General features: G+C 35.7%; 1 protein-coding gene across 6 annotated transcripts in view; it reads left to right on the top strand.

Moving 5' to 3' along the window:
- Nucleotides 1-20754, top strand: part of LRBA (LPS responsive beige-like anchor protein) — a 366633-nt gene that overhangs the window by 99918 nt on the left and 245961 nt on the right. For all 6 annotated transcript variants that reach the window (XM_040065850.2, XM_040065848.2, XM_040065849.2 and 3 more), the window contains exon 35: nt 18276-18340. In XM_040065850.2, the coding sequence (XP_039921784.1) occupies nt 18276-18340 (65 nt within the window). The remainder of the gene's footprint in view (nt 1-18275; nt 18341-20754) is intronic.

Genomic DNA, 20754 nt, shown 5'->3' with positions numbered 1-20754 from the left:
ATTAAAAAAACCAACATAGTGATTGTGTCTGTTCAAGTGGCGTTTTTGTTACCTTGCTATTGAGCATTTACATAACCTTGAAGATGGTAATTCTGTGCTCTCATTTTTGTAAGATGAGATAGGATCAATAAATATTAAAGTTAAAGAAACAGATTGATTCCTGCATCTTGACGTGCTGAATCCTCTGGGATAAATAGAATTTTTCCTTTTGTGTAGAGGTTATGCAATGAGTGATAAATACTTTTTAAACCCTGTCATTCCTAATTGATTTGACAAGTACTAAGGATTGGAGAAAAATTTAAGAAAGCAACCCTAGTTGTCAGCAGTTTGGGACATTATACCTTCTTAAAGGCAAAGTGATTTTAGGTATGTAAGGACTTGAGAACTGCCTGTTCCTGTGGTTGGAAAAGAGACAGAGCCTAAGGAACTTTGTTAAAATTGTGTATGCTGTATTAATTGGATTTTTTGGAGTTTTTTTTTTTGTTTGTTTTTTTTTTGGTTTTTTTTTGTAATTAAATGGAAGACTGTTTTTATTGAGCCTTTCTTTTGGTGCCTTAAAATTATACCTTTCTGGTAGTAAATTCCCCTACTTAAAACTTTAAAATAGCCTTTTTTAATGGGAATGGTATTGGTCTAGAGGTCAAGGGTTCTGACCCATTTCAAAACCTTTGACCTTCATTTACAACCCCTCTGGTTTGCTTGCCTGACGAATAAGGATAATGCAAAATTAATGTTTCTTCACATCGATTTATTCGTTTTAGTGCCTATATTGCCAAATTTATTTAGAGTGTGCTGATAGACATTTCATGAATACAAATGAAAGAATCATAGAAGGTGTGAAAAATCGATAGTCTACATTGTCAATAAAGTGCAATAAGAACAATTACTTCTGGAGATTACACCTAATAGATTTTACAATGAACTAGTGAGGAGTAGTTATGCTTTCCAGTGAAGTTATTATTAATGAATGTAACCAGAACTTTGCTCATCTAGTTTTCCATCTTCCTCAGGAAATACAGTATCATTTTACCCCACAAGGAATTTAATATTCTTTATGGAACTTTTGGAATTTAGAGATTGTTATTTTACATATGGCAATACTGGAAGTGGACATTGTTCACAGCTTCTAGAATATGAACTTGCAGCTGATTTAAATTATAGAAGAATCTTTGCTGCTGAGAATTCCATATAACAAATTTTACTGTTCATTCAGGAATGTGTTCAAGTAAAAATTAATCCAGGTATTAAATATGTGTCTGACAACTCAGTATTACCATTGAAAAAAATTAGTTTTGGTATCCATGCTTCTTGCATCAATAATTAGTGCTTGACCTTTCCAATTTTTTGGGGGTAAGGTAATCTAATCTTTCTTAAAATCGTGTTGTGCTCTGTACTGTACGCCACTTGTTTGGTTTTGGGAAGTGGAAAGGATAAGGAATAAATGACGTGCTCTAATGCATCTATTTGTCATACGTGTCACAATGCCACTTAATGCTAATCTAATCAAATTGAAGCTACGGTGATTGCTCAGCAGTGCAAGTTGCATGGGCTGAGGTGGTTTTTTGTGGAGTAGTAGAAATAAACCAGTAAAGTCACAAAGACCTCAAAGTCTTTTTAAAGTTACATAGCAGCTGTAATTTTTGGCAGAATATGAAAAATGATGTGAGAAATGAATCTAAAATTAGCTCCAGATGTATACAGATTGTTCTGGGGTGATAATTGCATTTTTCACTTTGAATTTTCCTAATTCAAAGAGGTCAGCATGGCAATCACAGAAGTGATTTATTTTGTTAAGAAGTGAACTGTCTTTTGCTACATGAAAGCTTGAGAGATATGAAATTGAATTTCAAGTCGACATTTTACAGATACTGGGAGGAGATGGGGTTGAGCTTGATTGATTTTTTCTTTTTTTCCCCCCTTCTTTTTATTTTCTTTTTTCCCCCTGCAAGATAGGGTGGGAAATGAAGTGATATCCTTTTGCTAAAATTTTAATTAATTTTTAAGAGGAGATGGAGAGGATGCAGTGCCAAAGATCAAAAGATCAGGTCAAAAAACAGTTTTTAATCACATAAATAATGTGGCATGGTTATGAAGTAAGTATCTGCAAATTTGATTTAAAACTTCACAAATTTGTCAGCCATCATTTTATGAAATTGAAAGATTGCTCTGATTAATCTTTGGTGTTTTTTGTGATAACCTCAAAATTCATTTTAAACGTTGTAGATATGATGTAAGTACTTGGATTGTTTTTCTGAGGCATCTGACATTTTTCTGATGTTCATTTAGATCTGTGGCTGAATTATATTTTTCTTCCTCAGAAGTGGTAAATGGAATAATAATACCCCCCTTTTTTTTCCCATAAAATTGTGAAAATAAAGCTCTTTAATGGGTGAAGTAATTTTTTTAAAACATCAAGAGGTACAATTCTCTGAAACTATTCGTGACACCTGGTTAATTTCTTTTCTCGTTTAAAATTCATATATTTAGGCATATGGAAAAAGACCCTTATTTAATGCTTTTGTGTTTGCATGTTGATATATTGCTTTCTGTTTAACACAAGGTGAAAAGAGAAACAGGTGGTTTGAGACACAGACAAAAGGCTTTTTCTAAGACAAAAACAGTTGTGTTTTTTGATAGACACGCTACATTTTGAAACGTGTCTCTGTGTGTGTACTTACATTTCTATAAATCTATCAAAACATAAAGAATCTTTCATTTAATATTACTGCGAAGTGTTCCTGCTTATTTGACATTAATATCATTTTTGAAGGAATCGACGTTGCATTCAAGGCCACTTTATAAAAGCGTTGTGTTGCTCATCCTAATTCAGTCTGACACACATTCCAATAACACTACCTCCCTTCTAGGGTTTAAAACGGAATTTATGGCTGAGCATTGTGAAGTGCATCATTTAAAAATGGTTTCAACCCAAAACATCTAATAAATAAATAATGTGTATGGCTACTCAGTAGCAGACTTTCCAGACTAGAAATCATTCCATCGGATACTCAACAGTCCACTATCGGAGAGGGCTGTCAGATAAATCTTATAGTAGCTGCATTCATGTCCTGTAAATCACATGTTATTGTCTGAGCCTTCTGCCAGGTCATCTATTCTTTTCCCATTTATCAGAAATGCATACAGTACAGTGAACCTGGAAGCACCATCTCGTCTGGCCTGGCATCCTGTCGGGGTAATTAAACCAGCCGAAAGAGAGAAGTTCTCTTTCTGTTCTCCCGTCTAAATGAGTGACATCAGGATGTTGGAGGTGCTCACATGCAGTTCTGAGAAAAAACTTTTGCATGGGGATGCTGATGTCACCCCTGAAGCAAGCATTTTTTTCTAGAAGGGCTCTCTCTCTGTGCCTAAATCTCAAAGGGGCATGGATGAATTGAGTGCACATCCATAAAACATAAATGCTAGTGTGCTTCCTTTAATTTGTCATACATTTTCTTGAAATACATTACTGTGTAGCAAAAACTGCGGTCTTCCCTCCTCTCTTATGAAGGGATTAGAAAGATTTCTCTCTTGTTCACGTGCATGAAGCATTTGTCTGATTCTTGAAGCTCCAAGGTGAAAAGGTACAAAACCGGTGAGATAGGTTCCGTAATTTTCCTTTGATGCCTTTGGATTTACAAAATTTTCGGCACTTGAAAGATGCTGCTTTCTGTAGTCAATCAACTGAATCATCAGTGGAGTGTGTGTTAGAGAACTAATTAGGTGGCTCTTCTCAGATTCATCTTCTACTTAAGAGTGTTTTTCTACTGAACCTAAATGTTCTAGACTGTAAAATAAACTTAGACTGATTCAAATGCTGTTCAGCTCTTGGATAATTTTCTAAAATTGATAGAATGCCACCCAAACTGTTCAAAAGGTTACAACTGAAAATTAATGAATACTGCAATGATTTGTATTTGTATGACCCCTCTACCACCGCTGCCCACTCATGCACCCCATGTGCTTGTTCAAAGTATTCTGGTTCTTGGTTCCTCCTTCCTCTATCCAGCATTTCTTCAAAAGGACTTAAGGCTCATTCTTGATAGCTGATGGTGTATGTAAAAACCAAGACCAATGTTTCAATACATTTAATCGCTAGATATTTTATGTTCTGGAAATACTAATATGATATATTGCAATACAGCTACATAACCATGACTATTAGATGTATAGTGGACCTTGATATAGTATTTCCATGGAGAGATGGAAGAAAGAAGCAAAACCCCTAATACTCCAAATATTTTTCATGTGCAGAGATAGCACCTCCTCATACTGCCCAGTGAAATATAATCATGGTTGAACTTGTCACATGCAGCTCTGACAGGTTTTGGAGGATGACATGTGCATTTAAATAATACAGCAGATGCTGATTAGTAGGTTTTTGCCACAGGTATTTCTTTAGCATGATATTTCATATTCTACAAAATCCCTTTGCTGGCTGTTTCTGGTGCTCATAAAGAAGTCAGTGTATATCTCTTGCATGGGCAGCATCTTGGTCATCTCATCTCTCTTACTTTGATAAGGAATCTTAATTGAGCAATGCAAACATGTTCCATGTACCCATACAAACCATATGATTCCATTATTTTCCATAAGGAAATGCAACAGGAGTTGAATTTTTTTCAGCGGAATTTTTCACAGCCTCCTTCCTCATTCACCCCATTGCTTAAGGGTTTGTGGAATGCAGTGGCTTCTTCAGGCTTTGATGAGTATCCTCTGCTCAGAAAAAAAGCTTTGCATCGATGATCCAAGTTCATTACTTCAGGAATGGGTTTCTGCAGTGTGTTCTAAAATGTGGCAAGCCTTTGAATTGCTTGGAGATTTTAGTTGATGTAGAAGGTGGCAGGTTTTCAGAGTTGGTTGAGAGAGCACATTATGCTGATGCTCTGTGATCTGCACTGGTTTCTAATTTACTTTTAAGTGCAATTTGATGTGATGGATAACTATAGTGATTGCTATGAAGTTTTAATTGAATTGACTATAGGTTATCTAGAGACCGATGTCACTGTGATACCATGGCAGCCAAACTCAACAGATTCATCAAAACTCTTTAGTATTATCCTGGTTTAGGTACGAAGAGAATAAATGCTGTTGGAATACTTTTTATGTGCCCCAAGTATTAGATGATGACATTTTAATCACAGTAATGTTCTTCCATCTAATCACTTTGTTATAACAGCTGAAAGTAAGCTTAAAAAGAATTTGGTAATCCTTTAGATAGGTGGTCAAAAATACATATATGTTTTGGCATGAAGGGTAGATCTTGTAGGGATTTTGTAAGGTTTCAAATGATTTTCTGTCAACTGTAATACGTGCTCTAATTTCCTTTTAAAACCCATTTAGAAGATACCAGGAGTGGAAAGGTTTTCTTTTTATACAGTGTGAACTTCTGCCAATAGGATCTTTTTCTGTATCAAAGATTAATGCAGCTGAACTTGAGTTAAAAAGCTTCAGTGATAGATTGCTTTCATGATAAAATGATTAGAAACATAACTTTATCAGACAAATGAAAGTGATTTAGATTTTAACATGCAAAAATTGCAAAAAATACTTAACCAAAGTCTTAACTGAGAATTTGAGAGGAAGATTTTGCATCAGTCATGCCTATTGGTGTTTGCCTTGTGCCTTGTATTACTAACTTTCCTTGAAATATTGTGCCAGAAACTTTGTAGTGCACTTTTGTCTTCTTTTTAATTTTTCTAAATTATTTTTATTGCTTCTGCTCTTTTGAAGTATTGAATATTGGAAAAATATTTGGTAGCCTAGCTTTTTGTAGAGATGAGGTGGTTTTGAGAAGGAGAATATTCATGATCATTTTACTCGACTGTGGATTATTTAGATTCTTAAGCTGCTCAGATCTGCTTCATACCAAGTGGATCCATTAATAAAACTGTGTAAATCCTAACAATTAATAACATACTTGGCAATCCCAATTGCTATGCAAGTAGCAGTAGGGATGTTTCCAGTGTAATTTAGTAACAAATATTACATGGTCCTTGTAACTAGAAAACAAAAGAGAATATTTATATCCTAATCTTTTTTAGGATACTACTGAATGGAAAGTAATTGGGAAATGTCTGTTGAGCTTTATGTGTAGTGCTACTTCTTGTATTTTCAGTGAAAAGATTTTACATTATAAACTTTTCTCCTCAAAAATTCCTTTTTCTTCTGCAATGAGTGTTTTAATCTACAGTGGTTTAGCATTGCAGGATGGAGACTGTGGTCAGAGGCAGGGAGAGGAAAATGTAGATCCCACAGTAGCCAAGGGCCATGCTATCAAAGTATTCTCCTGGGGCAGAAGAGATTTAAGTTCAATTAATGTTTCAGGTAGCAATTATTATTGCTAGGTAAAGTAATCTGTCTGAAAAGTTTCAACATTGCCTCACGAAGCAGCTAATAGTCCAGGAGCTTAAAGGCATTCTGCAGTCATGTAGAAGGGTCCAGTTTTGAAAGAAATTAAGCTCTCTCGATTTATAAAAGCAACATTGTGATTCATCTGTTTGTCCTCAATTGCCATTTCCTTTTTTTGTTGTGATACGGAGTTTCTGCATTCTCCTGCATTGCAGGACACTTGATATACACACAGTGAGCTGTTTGGCTAGTGGTCAGTAGGATTAACTTTGGAGAATGTGAATGAAAGTCCTGGAAGGTGTGGGTGGGCACTGGCTGTGGAATCCAGACTCCTTACTTAAATGTGGTTCTTTGGTGCTTGTGTTTTAGCTACTGTCTTGTCAGTAAGTTTCCTTCTAACAAAGCAGAAGGTTATGTTACCAAATCTGTTCTCTAGAGCACCAGGGTTCCCCCTTACACTGATGTATCTGGGGGTTTATGCATAGTGTTAACTTTTTTCCTTCCTGAGTGGGAGTTTTTTTTCCATCTCTGAAATCTGAGGATTTCAGTTTGAGTGCTGAAAATATCTATTGACAGTTTTCATGCTTGGTATTTGTCACTGAGCAGAGTACTTGGAATAATTACAAATGGATTACATGTGCTATAGATATTTTGCTGCTTGCTTCATTGAGCTATGTTATACATTTGAAGTGTCTGAAACTGAAGATCAGATTGGTAGATAACTGTCTGAAGTGCAAATCTGATAAGATTGAAATAAATGGAAACAGCTGGGAAAACCTTTCCTTTGAACTCAAGTATGTTGAAATTACATTTAAATTAGCTGCATATATATATTTTTTCTTTGACTTAAGCAGTATGTAGAATTAGATTATTGTAATATATTCTGTGCGAACCCCCAGGATAATGTAAAACCTGTCTGTTAGAACTTCATCCCTGCTCTGATTTTCTGTTGCTTTCTAAATTGTTTGTGTGTTTAATTGCCTGTTGAGTTCCATGGAAATGCTTGGAGAGCACCCTAGCATGTTTAAATAGGAGTTTCTTTCAAACTCCTCTTCTTAAAATTGCTAAGATTCAAACTGCACTACACTTAAGATCTGCTTGAAATCTGTCTTTTCTCATAGGTGTAGTTGCCGGCTTCAGGAATATGGTGCTTTTATTATGGCTTATAGATAGGTAATTTAAAATGTCTGTGTCCATGTCCATTAATGTCTAGATTTTAAAAACAATTTAAAAATTGTATTAGACTCATGCAAGAAACAATATGCCATAAAGTGAATGGATGTATATTGACAGTTTGCTTCGTAGTAGAAGTCAAAGACATTTATAACTTTGCTTTTGCCTTAAGCATGAAAATACGTGGGAACGTACTGAGAATTATTTGCCAATACTGCATGAATAATAAGTGACCCATTCTTGACTTGGTGATGCAATAAGCACTTGGTAATTGTATCCTGGCAAGTGGTGGTCTCAGTGGTTAAAATGTGTTTGCTTTATATCCTTATATCTTTCCATAACATTTAGTCTAGGAGGATGCTTTAAGGGTTTACTTATTTTCCAGTTTGGAGATGAAATGTACAATGTGAGATTTTAAGATGAGCAATAAGTAGCATTTTTTTGGTTTATGCTACACGTCTGCTCTCCGGGAAGGAATTATGGTTTTGAAGTGTGAAAAAACCTCAAGATGGGTTATATGTATTAGACTAAGAAAGTGTCTAGGGAGGTACAAGTGGATAGGTGTAGTAAAGCCGTGGCATTTTTGTTTGGAGTGATGTGAAGCATTGTTTCTTGGAGGAATCCAGTTGGAGGATTCATGTCTTGCAGGCTTTTGGTAGAGAAATGGATAAAAGATAGGGTTACCGACCACAAACCCATTATTTGAAATAGTTTGCCGCACTGGAGTGGAAAGAGATGAACTTTCCTAAATTGTTCTTACTAAAATAGAATTCTGTGGCAAAAGAGAGGCTTTTTCCTTCCTGATTTTCTTTTTTTTAAGGTACAATCTTTAGTGGATCTGTAGACTTCTCATATATTATAAAGCTCATATGAAGACAAATTCTTTCATGAGTTAAAAATTACTTGCATTTGGTCAGGAATTCAGGACATGTTGTTGGTGTGAGTTTAATGGAAAACACCCTCTACAGCTAAAACTATTAGCCCTTAAAGCTGTGTTGCTGAGAGTTTGATTAATGTATATGTTTTTATGTCTTTGGAGGAAAGTGGATTGTCTAATGTAAATGTGAATCTTGGGAGTGGGATAGGGGAAAAGAACAGCTTCATTTCCATTAATATACAGTGCTGCAGATGTTCAAAACTGAGAGAACATAATTTAACTACAGAAGCAAGACTTTTCTAAAGAAAAAAAGGCATCCTGTTGCTTCCCCAGCACACTAGGACTTAAAAAAACACCACCATTTAAGGTGAGTTTTGTGCAGCAAGAGCACACCCTGTGGCTTGGCAGTCTAGTCAGGAGGATGATACCATGCTGACTTTATAACTAGATCTTTGAACAATATTCTCATGGGTGGTAAATGCAAAACAAAGTAATATCAACTGGCACTTAATTCTGTGAGCTCCCTGCTGGTGGGGCTCTGCACTGAAATGGAACTCTTCCTGACAGGAAGTCAGCCGCGAAGTGTGGAGACCTCTGAAAATAAAGTGTGCTTTAATTTGACGCCCTGCTGTTTTACAGCCAGTCTGTTTAATTTGAGACTATGGAAAGAGGGTTAGTGCAGGGGAGGGGTATGAGATTGTGGAAAGTTCAGTGAGCAGCAATGCTTGTTGCTGATTTAATACTAATTACAAATATGGGAACTTCTTTGTTCGTGTTAATAAACCAAATAATGGGTCTCTGTTTCCAAGCAGAACTGCTTGGGGAACTCAGGATTTGGGGAGCTGTGGTATTTACTGGAAGTTCTACCCGGAGAAACTTGGTGTAGAGGTGCTGTTCAAATTACTGTCTAACTTGCACTCTTACTTATGTGCATCAGTGCTTTTTGCCTATTTCTGCAACTGGGAAAACATTTGTCTCATCAAGGATTGTTGGCAATGCACTATTTTTTCCGTGAGCATTTTGTGACAATTTAAGTGATACTAGCTCATAATTGAGATTATGCGGCAATCGTGATATTGAGGTCTCTTAGGTGTTAGGTCCTAGTTCAGAGTCAATTTTGATTCAGAAGAAACAGCTGGATTTTCCAGTACTGTTTGAATAGTTCTCCAGACATTTATTTCTATTTCTACATGATAATGGAGATATTTTTATTTTGGTAAATCTGCTTGGTGAGTGCAGGTGAGGATTTGCAGTGAAAGGAGCAGAAAATTATTATTAATCGTGTTTATTATAGTGACAGATGATAATAACAACCTTTGTTGCAACATGTAGTGTATATATATTTTAGTGCAAGTAAAGACAATAGATGTAGGATGAGAAAGGAACAGAGTGTGCAAGTGGAGTGTAATGAGAGAGATTAGTTTTTCTGCCTTTTTTGGGTTTTTTTTATTGATTTAGCTTCATTTTCTCTAAATTTTTTAAGAAAATATCTGCATTAGGATAGGATTGCCTAAGGGAATATCAAGGGACAGGTTTGGACATCCTGTGTTACGAGTGAAGAGGTGAGATTGGTTTACACACTTGAATTTCATTCCCTCAAAGGTACCATGATAGCAAGAATCTTGTTCATCGTGTTTGTGCATTCAGTATGAGAGCTTAAATAGAAACCAAGCTACATTTGGGGAAAAGGGTGATACCGCAATCATGGAATTTTAGAAGGTTTGGGTTGGAAGGGTTTGGGTTGGAAGGATCCTTAAAGACCATTTAGTTCCAACCCCCTACCACATAAAGGGGCTTATGGTTCCAAAACCAGTGTCATATTTCTTTCTTAGTTGAATTCATTTATTTGAAGCTAAGAACATTGAGCAAGGAGGTTGCTGCTATTTGATGGTGATGATGAATGTTGCTATCAGTGGGACCAGTCCAGCTCTGCTGGTTCTGCTGTGCAGCTCTGAGTTTGCTGTGATTTTCTTGTTTTTGTAATTTGTAGTCTACCTTGAGAGGCATTTTCCTTCCTGTTCAGTGGTTTTACAAAATCTCAAATTGCAATCACAGTTAAACAAAAAAGCACTGAAATCAAGGGTCAGCTGAGTTATGCTCCTGCTATTCCTCAATTTGTTCGCCTTTGTTCGTGAAAATGATGCTGGCACTGCAACTTAATTATTTGGATCTTTTCCCTTTGTTCGTCTTACGTTGTCACTTTTCCTCACGTCTGTTTTTCTGCCTCGTCTCCTTTGACTTAAGAGTTTTGTACTTCCCGTTGCTGCTTATTTACAGAACTGCTTGGTACTTTGATTTCTCAATTAATTTTTAAGATTCCTGTTCATATTCTTTCTGAAGCTAGTCTTTCATCTTGGCATTGAAAATAGCTGATGGTTAAACAACCTGGAGAGGAAACTGCCATGGAGAAGGTTTGCTGCTAGATGAACTCAAACCTGACCCCTAATTTTGTTTCATGAGGCGTCATGGCAACAGCCTGCTGGTGGGAGAGAGAAAGGGAGAAGCTGCCTGGGGAAATTGCTTCCTCCATCAGAAACTGGGGACCTGAAAGCAGCGATCCACTCGCTCATTCAGTTTTTCCCCGGTTTTTCATACTTCTTTGAAGCTAGATACAAAAATTAGGTTTATGCCTTTTGATCAGAGAGATATGCTGCTTCTATGCTGTGAAAATTATTACTGATGTAATTTTATTTATGCGGTGATATTTTTATAATTTTGTATGAATTTTGGATTAAGTTAAAGTTTTCTTTTATTGCTGTTTTAAGCATGTTTGGTGCCGCCATAAATTATGGTGAATGCAACCTATCTCAAGATATTTTGGCTGTGTCCGATTGTTAAAGATCGTATATGCTGTAACATTTTATGTGGTATATCTTCATAACAGTGTATTTTTTTAGGATAGATTTGTGTCCTTTGTAGAGAAGGCTAGTTGTCACTTTGAGAGCAATCTCATAGCACAAAAGGCATTGTCTGACAAGCAGTTTGTTCTGTGGTATTTTTACTGAAGAGTTTAGTACTTAAGTATGTAACTCCAGCTTTACATGTGTATAATTTATTTTCAGAATCTATAAAAGCTTGAACTCTAACTTTTAAGTATTGAAATTAAACTCTCATTATAGATTTAGGCATTTACCACTAACAACATAATACTGGTTTATAGGAAGCTCTGTTTACATGGAATAACCCACATGGTTAAACAGCAGGGGACTCTTCTGCTTTTAGTTAAAAACCTGCTGTTTCTGTGTGGCTTATTTACTACTTCTTTAATTCTTAATGTAGTGTGCTGTGGAATTGAGCATGCAAAAGTCAGCAAAGAGTTCTGTTTTTTGCGTCTGAGGTTATTACTTGCTGTACAATAATAAAGGCACTATTTTATTGGGTTAGTTGTAATTAACTTCAGCACTAGGCATTGATATAAATCATTCCTAATCTGTTTTCTTTACATTTTCATTCTTTTAAACTGGTTTAACATAGCTTCTTTCTGTCATCCTTTTACATGAGGACTAGGGTTGTAATTGCTTTTTTGAATTAGGCTGTCGGAAGCTAATGTGCGTGTTGGTCCAAGAATTGATTAAGGAACACTAATGAATTTCATATAGCACTTTTAAAAGATTTGTAATAAGTACTCTCTAGCGGTGATCTGTTATAACATTAGAACTCAATACAGTCTTGTCATGCTGTGCAGCTGGGAAAATATTTCAGTATAAGAAACTTTGATTTGGTTTCACAGTTAAAATAGTAAAGAATTTTGTGGTTATGAATAATAATAATAATAAAAAAAGTCATGTTCCAACTTTTCCCCAGAGTATATTTTATGAAAGTAGGTATTGTTATTATAATCTTTATTTCAGTGTTTGATAAAACAGAGGAAAGATACTGAAACGGTGTTAATTTTCATTTTTCTGCTTAGTCTTAATGTTTGATCCCACATGGGTCCTGTGCCATTCTGGTTGATTTATCAATACACAAGTACTGCAGCATGTTCAGTTGTTCCTCAGCAGCACAGATTTTAAACGAGCATTTTGTTTGTTCTCTTCAGTCACATTTGCAATGCTGAACGTGTTTGTTTCTTGAATTCCTTCTATTTTTCAAGAGTGGATAATCACACATGCACAGTCTCAGCCCACCTTTATGTGAGGTTCATTACTTTGATATGAGTGTGTTTGGGATATTTTCTCACATTAGTGGGTGTGGTGTTATCCCTTCACTTGAGAAGCTCTCTCATCTAGTTAATTTTTACACAACTTTCTCTGAGACGACTCATTAAAATTTTCCATACAAAGACTTCAGTCGTGTACTGTCACCGGTGGATTTTTTGACAAAAAGCAATGTCTTTTTTAATGGAATGCCAGCAGTAAATACTTTTTATTATAACTGGGTGTGCTTGATAGTTTTAAAAGTCTTATAAAAATAATTAGCTCTTTTATATAGTTCTAATGGCAGCCTTGCATGTTTCCCCTGGAGCAGTCTCTAATGAACAGGCCTTGATTTTTCCAGTTGGGCTTTCAGATTCCCAGAGGACTTGACTTCAGACCTTGAAGGGCAGCAGCTGCCATTTGTCTTGAGCCCGGAGTTGCCAAACAGCCAGACCACGTACTAATAGGACACATTTGTACAGCCTGGGTACGTGGGACCCCGATAGAGCCCTAATGACGATCATCTGTTGAGAGCTTGTAGCTGGCCAGGGTTAGAGTAACTTTTATCACCCTTATTGAAATCAAACCCTCTCTGTTGATTAGCGAGGTAGCTTGGCTTGTTACATTGATGCCACGTTAAGGCTTTCATAGAGAAGCCTTTGTTTAAATTTCAGTAAATCCGAGCTTGTTCAAGGATGAGGGTTTTTGGGGTTCTGAATTTTTAGGATAGTAGGAAATATTTTTGCAAGTTCTCACTTTGTTGTTGGATTCAGCAACAGTGGTGTTGTCCTGTAGAGAAAGGGCCATGAAAGTGTTTATCGAAATTATTTTTTTTCCTCAGACAGTTTCTCATAGTTCTTTCATTATTTGCTTGTGTTTTTAAATTTTTATTTGAGCATATAGGTCTGTCTGTATACTGGATAGCTATCTCAAATGTGTTGTCATGTTATTTTCATATTAATTTGTGTCACATCTTTGCAAAACGTTCCCCTTTTGTAAGTACTTGGCATGTGCTAATTTCGATATTAAATTGCTGCATGGTCTCTAGATATGATTTCCCATAACTCCATGTTGCTTTTAATTTTTTAATGGAGTTCCATAGATTAAAATAGCTGAAGCATGCTTCAACCTTTAAAAGTAATTTATGTTTGAAGAGATTCTGCTTAACATGCAGTCTAACTTCTTTTAATTATGAAGAACCCAGCTGAGATATAATCTACTTTTTACTATATGTTCTTTATTGCTGAGTTCATTCAAGCCTGTAGTGGATGTGGTGCTGAGAGAGTGCTGACACCAAGTGCAAACACTGCTGAAAAGTTCTTGATAGTTTACTTTAGGCACTTAAAGATTAGTGTATCTCTCTATGAACAAGTTTTTCATGCAGATTTGACCTTTACTCTAGGATATAATATGTCTCTTAGTCATATGTTAACACATTTTCCCACCCTGCTCCTTAGTGCCCCATTCATAGTTGTCAGTACCAAAGTCATCCTTCTCCTTTGTTTTGTAACCAAAATAAATTATCAAAACTCCTCCAGCTTTATGGGAAGGATGGATTAGTGAAGAATTTTCACTTTTTTTGCCTGCTGATGAGTGTGTGTTTCAACTGCTAGATATAATCCTTAATTGGAGAATACGTTAAACTGTTTAGAAGGATTTTTATATTTTTTAATTTCTGAGAAAAATGAATTTTTAAGGGGCATGCATGTATATATAAGAACGAGAGCAGCAGAATAGTTTGCTACAGTTGGAAGTAGAGCAGTTTTCATCTATTGGAAATGCTTAAAATGATCTGTTCAAGATCCATGGTTAATTTCTTGTCCTTCAGAGCAGTTGATGGGTTGGTCTTGCAAATGTTTGTGTATACCTTGAAGAATGTACATTCATAGAATTGTAGAATGGTTTGAGTTGAAAATGACTCTAAAGAACATCTCAGTCCAACACTCCTGCCATAATTGTTTAAAATATGATTATATTGCTTTACCAAGGGTGTACAGCTGAGGAGGGCTATGTAGGTAGCATTTGCTGCCTACAGGCAAGCCCTTCAAATGCCAAACCAACACAAATGTGTATCAACAAAATTTTCTTGGCATTTGTTTGAGTGATTACAGGTTAGGAATGGTTATATTGGGCTAGATAAGGGCTCCACTTTGCTTTTTGTCCCATCTCCAACTGTAGACACAATGAGGTCCTCAAAGAGAATAAAAATAGGTCATTTGTGGCATTCTTCCACTCTCCAGCAACTTTTGCTCAAGGTATATTCTGAATTGGATGCGGTTTCTGGGTATTTAGTCAATGTGTTTATTTTTTTGATGTGTACTTGTTCCATCTCCTCTTGATCCTATTGAACTTTTAATCACCATGGCATGCTCTTGGTGATAGATTCTTTACACATCATGTAAAGAACCACCTGCATTCTTTGTTTTGCAGCTGGTTCCTGCTGTCTGCTGCTTGCAGCAAAAGGCTTTTTGGGTAAATAAGAGGTTCCTGAAGTATTTGATCTTAATAAGGGGATGCTCAGAATGGGTAGGAAAGCCTATAACAAAAGAAAAAAAAACAAATTCAAGGCAGAAATTTTTCAAGAACTCCACTTACCTGATGTGGTTAGAGATGTATCTTGTTTTTCTGAAAGGAAACATGAGGATCTAATAGTATAAAAGACTTTTAAATGCATCTGAAGACTGACATAGCTACACATACACGTCAGTGCAATGACATAAAATGGGATGTACAAATACTAAAGACTGTTTGCTATACTAATCCTGTTGCTGGTTATGGTCTAATCCAGCTTGTTGTATTTTATATGTTTTGGTCTTTGGCTATAGTCTTATGCATCCTGGTGGTCTTGGTATTTCCTAGAAAAAAGTAAATGTAGTAATTTATGAGTTTTATTGGAGCATTTGGTGCTGTCATACAACTGATCATTAGTTAAGGTTAATTAAAAACCCCCACTGTAAAATAGATTAAATAACCCCAGCATTACTCAAATGGGACAACAGGTCATGATATCAACCTTGAGGGAGATTATTAGTTTCTGAAAGGAGGGGTTCAAGACCACTACTGTTTAATGTTTTCTTTTAATGACCCTTGTGCACTCAGTAAGAATGTGCTAATGAAACTTGATGATATCAAATGCTTCAGAGTTGTGCTGTATAGAAAGAAATGTAATATGTTATTCCGTACAAAATTATAATTCAGATGAGGTTTGCAGCACCATTTCAGGAGAAGTTTTAGTCCTTGCCTAGGGTATCATAGGGCCTCTTATAGTTTCTATTAAGGAGATGGGGACACAATAAGGAGTAAGGAAATTTCCTTATCAGACACAGTATTTGAATAAAATGTGACTTATTTGTCTCCTTGTCATGGTGATTTTTCATTGGAGCTATTTGTGATCGTGTCTAGTGCTTCTTGGTTTTCTCCCTGCCTCACTGTTGGGTGCAGAGTGACCAAAAACATTAGAAGTAGATGAAGCCTCCTGGTCACTAAACATTTACAGCCACGGGAAATGATGGTCAATTACCTACAGCTTAGAACAGGTACGAAATTATCGACTCAGTTGATCTTCCCTTACAGCCCTTCCTCAGAAAAGTGCTGAAATGTGTTTTGTAGTTATTTAGTTGCATTAGTGGTTGAGTTTGAAGCTTTTAACATGTTTTTTCCCTGATACCTTTGGGAGGTGGATAACTAAGATGCTGATATAATAATGCAATATGTATACAGAGTGTAATTGTTTGAGAGTGAACATATACTGTGGGGAAATATTGAATGGATCATGAAAGATGAAGACCATTAGTCTTTTCTTTCAACTATTAAAATAAGCTTTAGGGTTTGTTCAGCTGTGATTTATGAAAATGTTTAGACTAACACCTTCTTTGATCATGTCTTATGCAGAGAAAAATGCTGAAAAGTATAATGATAAATGCACTTTCTTTTCACTTTTGGCAGCCTCCATCTTCACCAATTAAATTTTCAAGTATTGTTGTGAGCTCTTTAGAGAGCAGAACAACAGATGGACAGTGTCAGAAGTGGAAAAAATTATTTTGCTTTTCTTGAGTTTCTCACACTTTAGCTGACAGGATAGTTTCAGCTATCATTATATAAAGCTAAATATTTAGAACCTGATACTACATTTAAAACCTCTTAGAAGGATTATTTGCATATGCTATTTTATTTAGAATATTAGAAACTAAAAGGCTTTTTTTGTTTTCCACATTTATAATTCTTGATGAATAATACATCACAAGTTCCAGTTTTTCTGCTTTTGATTCTGACTCTGTGAAAATTGTAACACATTGTTACAGCTTAAACATGATGAGCATGATAAACATGATAAGCATATGTTAGGCCTGGAAAAACAGATTAAGAAATCAGAGTTACTATTTCTCCCTTCCATTTGAAATTTGGCAATCTTTTTCTTTTTTTTTTTTTTTTTTTTTTTTTGGGTGGGGGGCAGGAGGGCAGGATTTAGGTTGTAAATAATAACGCTGTTTTGGTGTGTGTCTGATCCAACCTTTGTCTCACTGACTGAGTGCTAATTCTGCAACACTGAGCACCAAAAAGTGTACCCTGACACTTTGTGTTGAAAACCTCCCAAATTCTGAAATTTGTTTAAGACATTTTTCCTGCTTTGAACTTTTTGCCTGCCTTGAAGCTGATGAGATTTTTTTTAAAATAACCACAGTGATTGAAATACTCATGTAGATGATCAGTAGGATTATTATTTCATTAGAACAAAGAGTGAAAAATCAAGGAAGTTGATGTGGAAAAGCATATGAAACTTAACTATTTGTCTGCTGCAGAATCGTTTTTTTGTATTAGATTACAAGAGTTGAAGAGTGTAAATCAAGAGCTGTATTTGTCCTGTTCTATGTATTTGCCTCTACAATTTTCCCCAAAAGATAAGGTACACATATTTACTGCTCTAATTTTTACCTAGGTTAACTTGTTTCTATGTGGTCTAGGATTCAAAAATCTATTTTGTGTGTTTGTTAACTAATTTTGTTTTCTTCTCTTCTTTCAAATGAGGGTAACAAGCCCCAGACGCATCATCTGAGTTTGTTGCTTTCCACCATGTCTCTTGTGGGGGCCAGGCAAAACTCACCTACATGTTTAAGGGGTGTAGAGTTTGGCTTAATTCAAGTTTCAGCTGGATTTAAGGAATGTTCAGTATATGCTCAACTGCCATTAGCATAATTTTCAGTATGTTAAAAATGTTAATTTTTTTTAAAAACATTGTGTGTTAATGGTGCAATATTTGAATTGTAATTTTTTTTTTTTTTTTAATGAGTAGAGATGACTATGTGATGCTGAAGTGAGGATTATTATTAGGGAATATGCTTACTAGGCTTTGAGCTAAGGGAGAAATTTGTGTCTAAGGAATGAGCCTTGCCTTAATGTGAAACAGTTTCTAGCCCTGTTGTGGTTCAGTAAGGCAAAAAGCATCCATGAACCAGAGCAAGTTCAGGATTATTACATGGCATAATGAAAGCAAATGATGGAATCCTTTGTGGGATGTTTTTGGATTTTCTTCTCCCCTTAATGTGACCTTAAGTAAGTGATGCTGCCCTGTTCCTTCATGCTGGCATTCATTGCTTCCTGATCAGCACACAATTAATGCTTTGTGTGTTTGCTGATGGTGCTTTAAGTTACTACAGCTGAAAGGGTATGGTTTCTCTGAAAATGCCTTTTCCAAGTTTTGTTTTTATACAGCTCATTTTCTCTTCTTTTTTGTCTTTACCCAGGAGTGGCAAAACTCTATACAGAAGAATGCTGGCCTGGCCTTTATTGAGCTTGTCAATGAAGGAAGGTAAGACACAATATTTGATAGCACCTCTGCTATCATGCCTTAGCCTTCAGGGAGTTCTGTGCCTTGAAGCTTTTTAAAAATATTTTTTCTTCTTCCTTTTTGTGTAATTTTCTTTTAGTTTTATGAGCATGGTTTCATGTTCTTTAGTACTTCGGTTCAGTACTAATTCTGAATATGGGATTTTGCACAATCTTAGTGCTCTTTAGTTTCATTAAATACTTTGCTTATCTGTGTGTCATGGATTTTCTTTCTTCCTGCCCTTGTGTACTGGTTAATGTTGAAACTATAATTTGTATTCGGCTAATCTCTTGAGAAAGAGAATTTATATTTGAAAGACATTACTGCTAGGAATTGTAAGATAAGCCTCTGTCTCAAAAATTAGATTCCAGTTTGCTCATTTATTTCTGATCTGTCTCTTAAACTAGAAAGGAGGAGAGTCCCTCTAAGGGAAAAAAACCTCTTAATATTACCAATTAGTTTAATGTTCTATCCATAACTTTATATGTATATTATTGGAACTTATAGAAAATGACAGAGCAGGTGATGAGGCCATGCTCTTTGACTTGTAGTCTGTGTTCAGGACCATCAATATTTTCTTCATTACGAATTGATTTTTGAGGCAGACTAAGAGCAATATTTACTTTTCTTCTAAAGGATTTTTTTTTAAAGATGTCTTAATGTGTTAGCTAAGGTGTAGTATAAGAAATGCCATTTATTTAAATGCAACTTTTGTTAATGAGTAACTTCAGCTAGTAAGAATCCAAACAGAAAATAAATTTTACATGATTAGGACAGCTACTAACTAAAACCGGAATAATTTATCACATAAATATATTTTTTATCATTGTAAGAATGGGGGAAATGGCTTTTTGAGGTTTTTTTTTTTTTTTTTCTTAAGACGTAGATGTTCTCAAGATACATAAAAATAATGGCCATTTTAATGGGTTTTAATGGTTGCATTTCAGTTTATGGTAGGGGAAACACCGTTCTGAGGCAGGAAAAACATTTTGCTACTAGTCTTGATCCCAAGGGCCAAGGTAAAGTAACAAGGGTGTTCAGTTACAGTGTTAAGATCTAGCCTGTAGTTGTTTCCTATTATGTGAGGCTGACCTGTCTTGACCTTACTTACAAAATGCCTGCCATAAATTTGGCCCTTGATTAATGTTTTATTAGCGTAGATAACATGGAGATCCCACACACATGTAAACCACAGTGTAAGGTTCATCTGTGTAAAATGATTATCATGGACACATCAGATGCTGAGACTGAGCTGTGCATGGCAGTCACCCAGTAGCTCGTCCGGGTTGAGCTTTCTATCAGTAAACTGTTTGGAATTGACTGTTTTCTCTTCAAAACATGCAGTGTCCATCACAGACAGATGGAATCACTCCCCCACCTCCATAAACAACATCAATAACTTAGAGTCTAGCCTGAGCCAGAGTGATTGTCTCAGGGACAAATGATCCCTTGAAGACTGGGAAGTGTGGTTTTGGTTAGCAGAAAATGTCTGTGTAATTGTTACTTCATTTCATATCTGACGTGTAGCAGAGTTGGATTTTTTGTTTTTTTTTTTTTAAAGTGGGAACATAACATTCATTATGGTGAAGAGGAGAGGGGATTAATTTCTTAAAAATGTCTCCTTTTATCTGTTGCCATTTTCCTCCATTGCTGTTCATAGGAGCCTTTATAGTTACTGCTGAATTGTGGTGCTTTGTGGCTTTTCAATATTCACTAAAATGAAACTATTTTCCCTCAAATGATAGGAACTGTATTCCAGAACTAATCTTTCCTTCTCTTTATGCTCTTTGCCCATTATTTTTCTTGCACATATGCTAACACTTGGACTAAAACATCTCAGACCTTGTATTTTACCCTATTTGCTATTTTTTGCGTATTTTTGCCATAGAGTTATAGTCTTAGAAACTCTGAAAGCTGAAGTCTTTTAATTGAAACTTAGGAAAACATCTGAATGATACTGATTTAGACTTCAGCTGCATAATTATATAATAAAAGCTGGATTTTAAGTTGTTTCTACAAGTGCACATGGAAATAAATCAAGGTAGTTGTAGGAAGGACAGAACTGGTTCAGCACATAGGAAAGGATGTCTGTAGGGCACCATGACGTGAGAATAAATAAGAACTGGAAGAACTGCCTAGAGTTTTTAGAATTGCTATCGTCTGCTGCCTTGGTGGGGGGACTTTGGTCACCCTATAATCTTTGTAAACCAGAGTTTTATTCACAGTGTTTATTATTAGATTTTTTGGACTAATGATGTTGTAGGATAATCCAGCTTGAGGTGTGTTTTGCTTTACTTTTTTTTATTAATGGGCAAATAAGATGACTGAAAAAATCTTTCTGGAAGAAGTCTAGAAGGAGAGATGTAAATCTCTTCTTCTACTTGCTTTCAAATGTA

Source organism: Hirundo rustica, chromosome 5 (assembly GCF_015227805.2).
Source record: "Hirundo rustica isolate bHirRus1 chromosome 5, bHirRus1.pri.v3, whole genome shotgun sequence".
Lineage (NCBI taxonomy): Eukaryota > Metazoa > Chordata > Aves > Passeriformes > Hirundinidae > Hirundo > Hirundo rustica.
The sequence above is the reverse complement of the archived record's forward strand: the minus strand, read 5'-3'. Positions and strand labels throughout refer to the sequence as shown.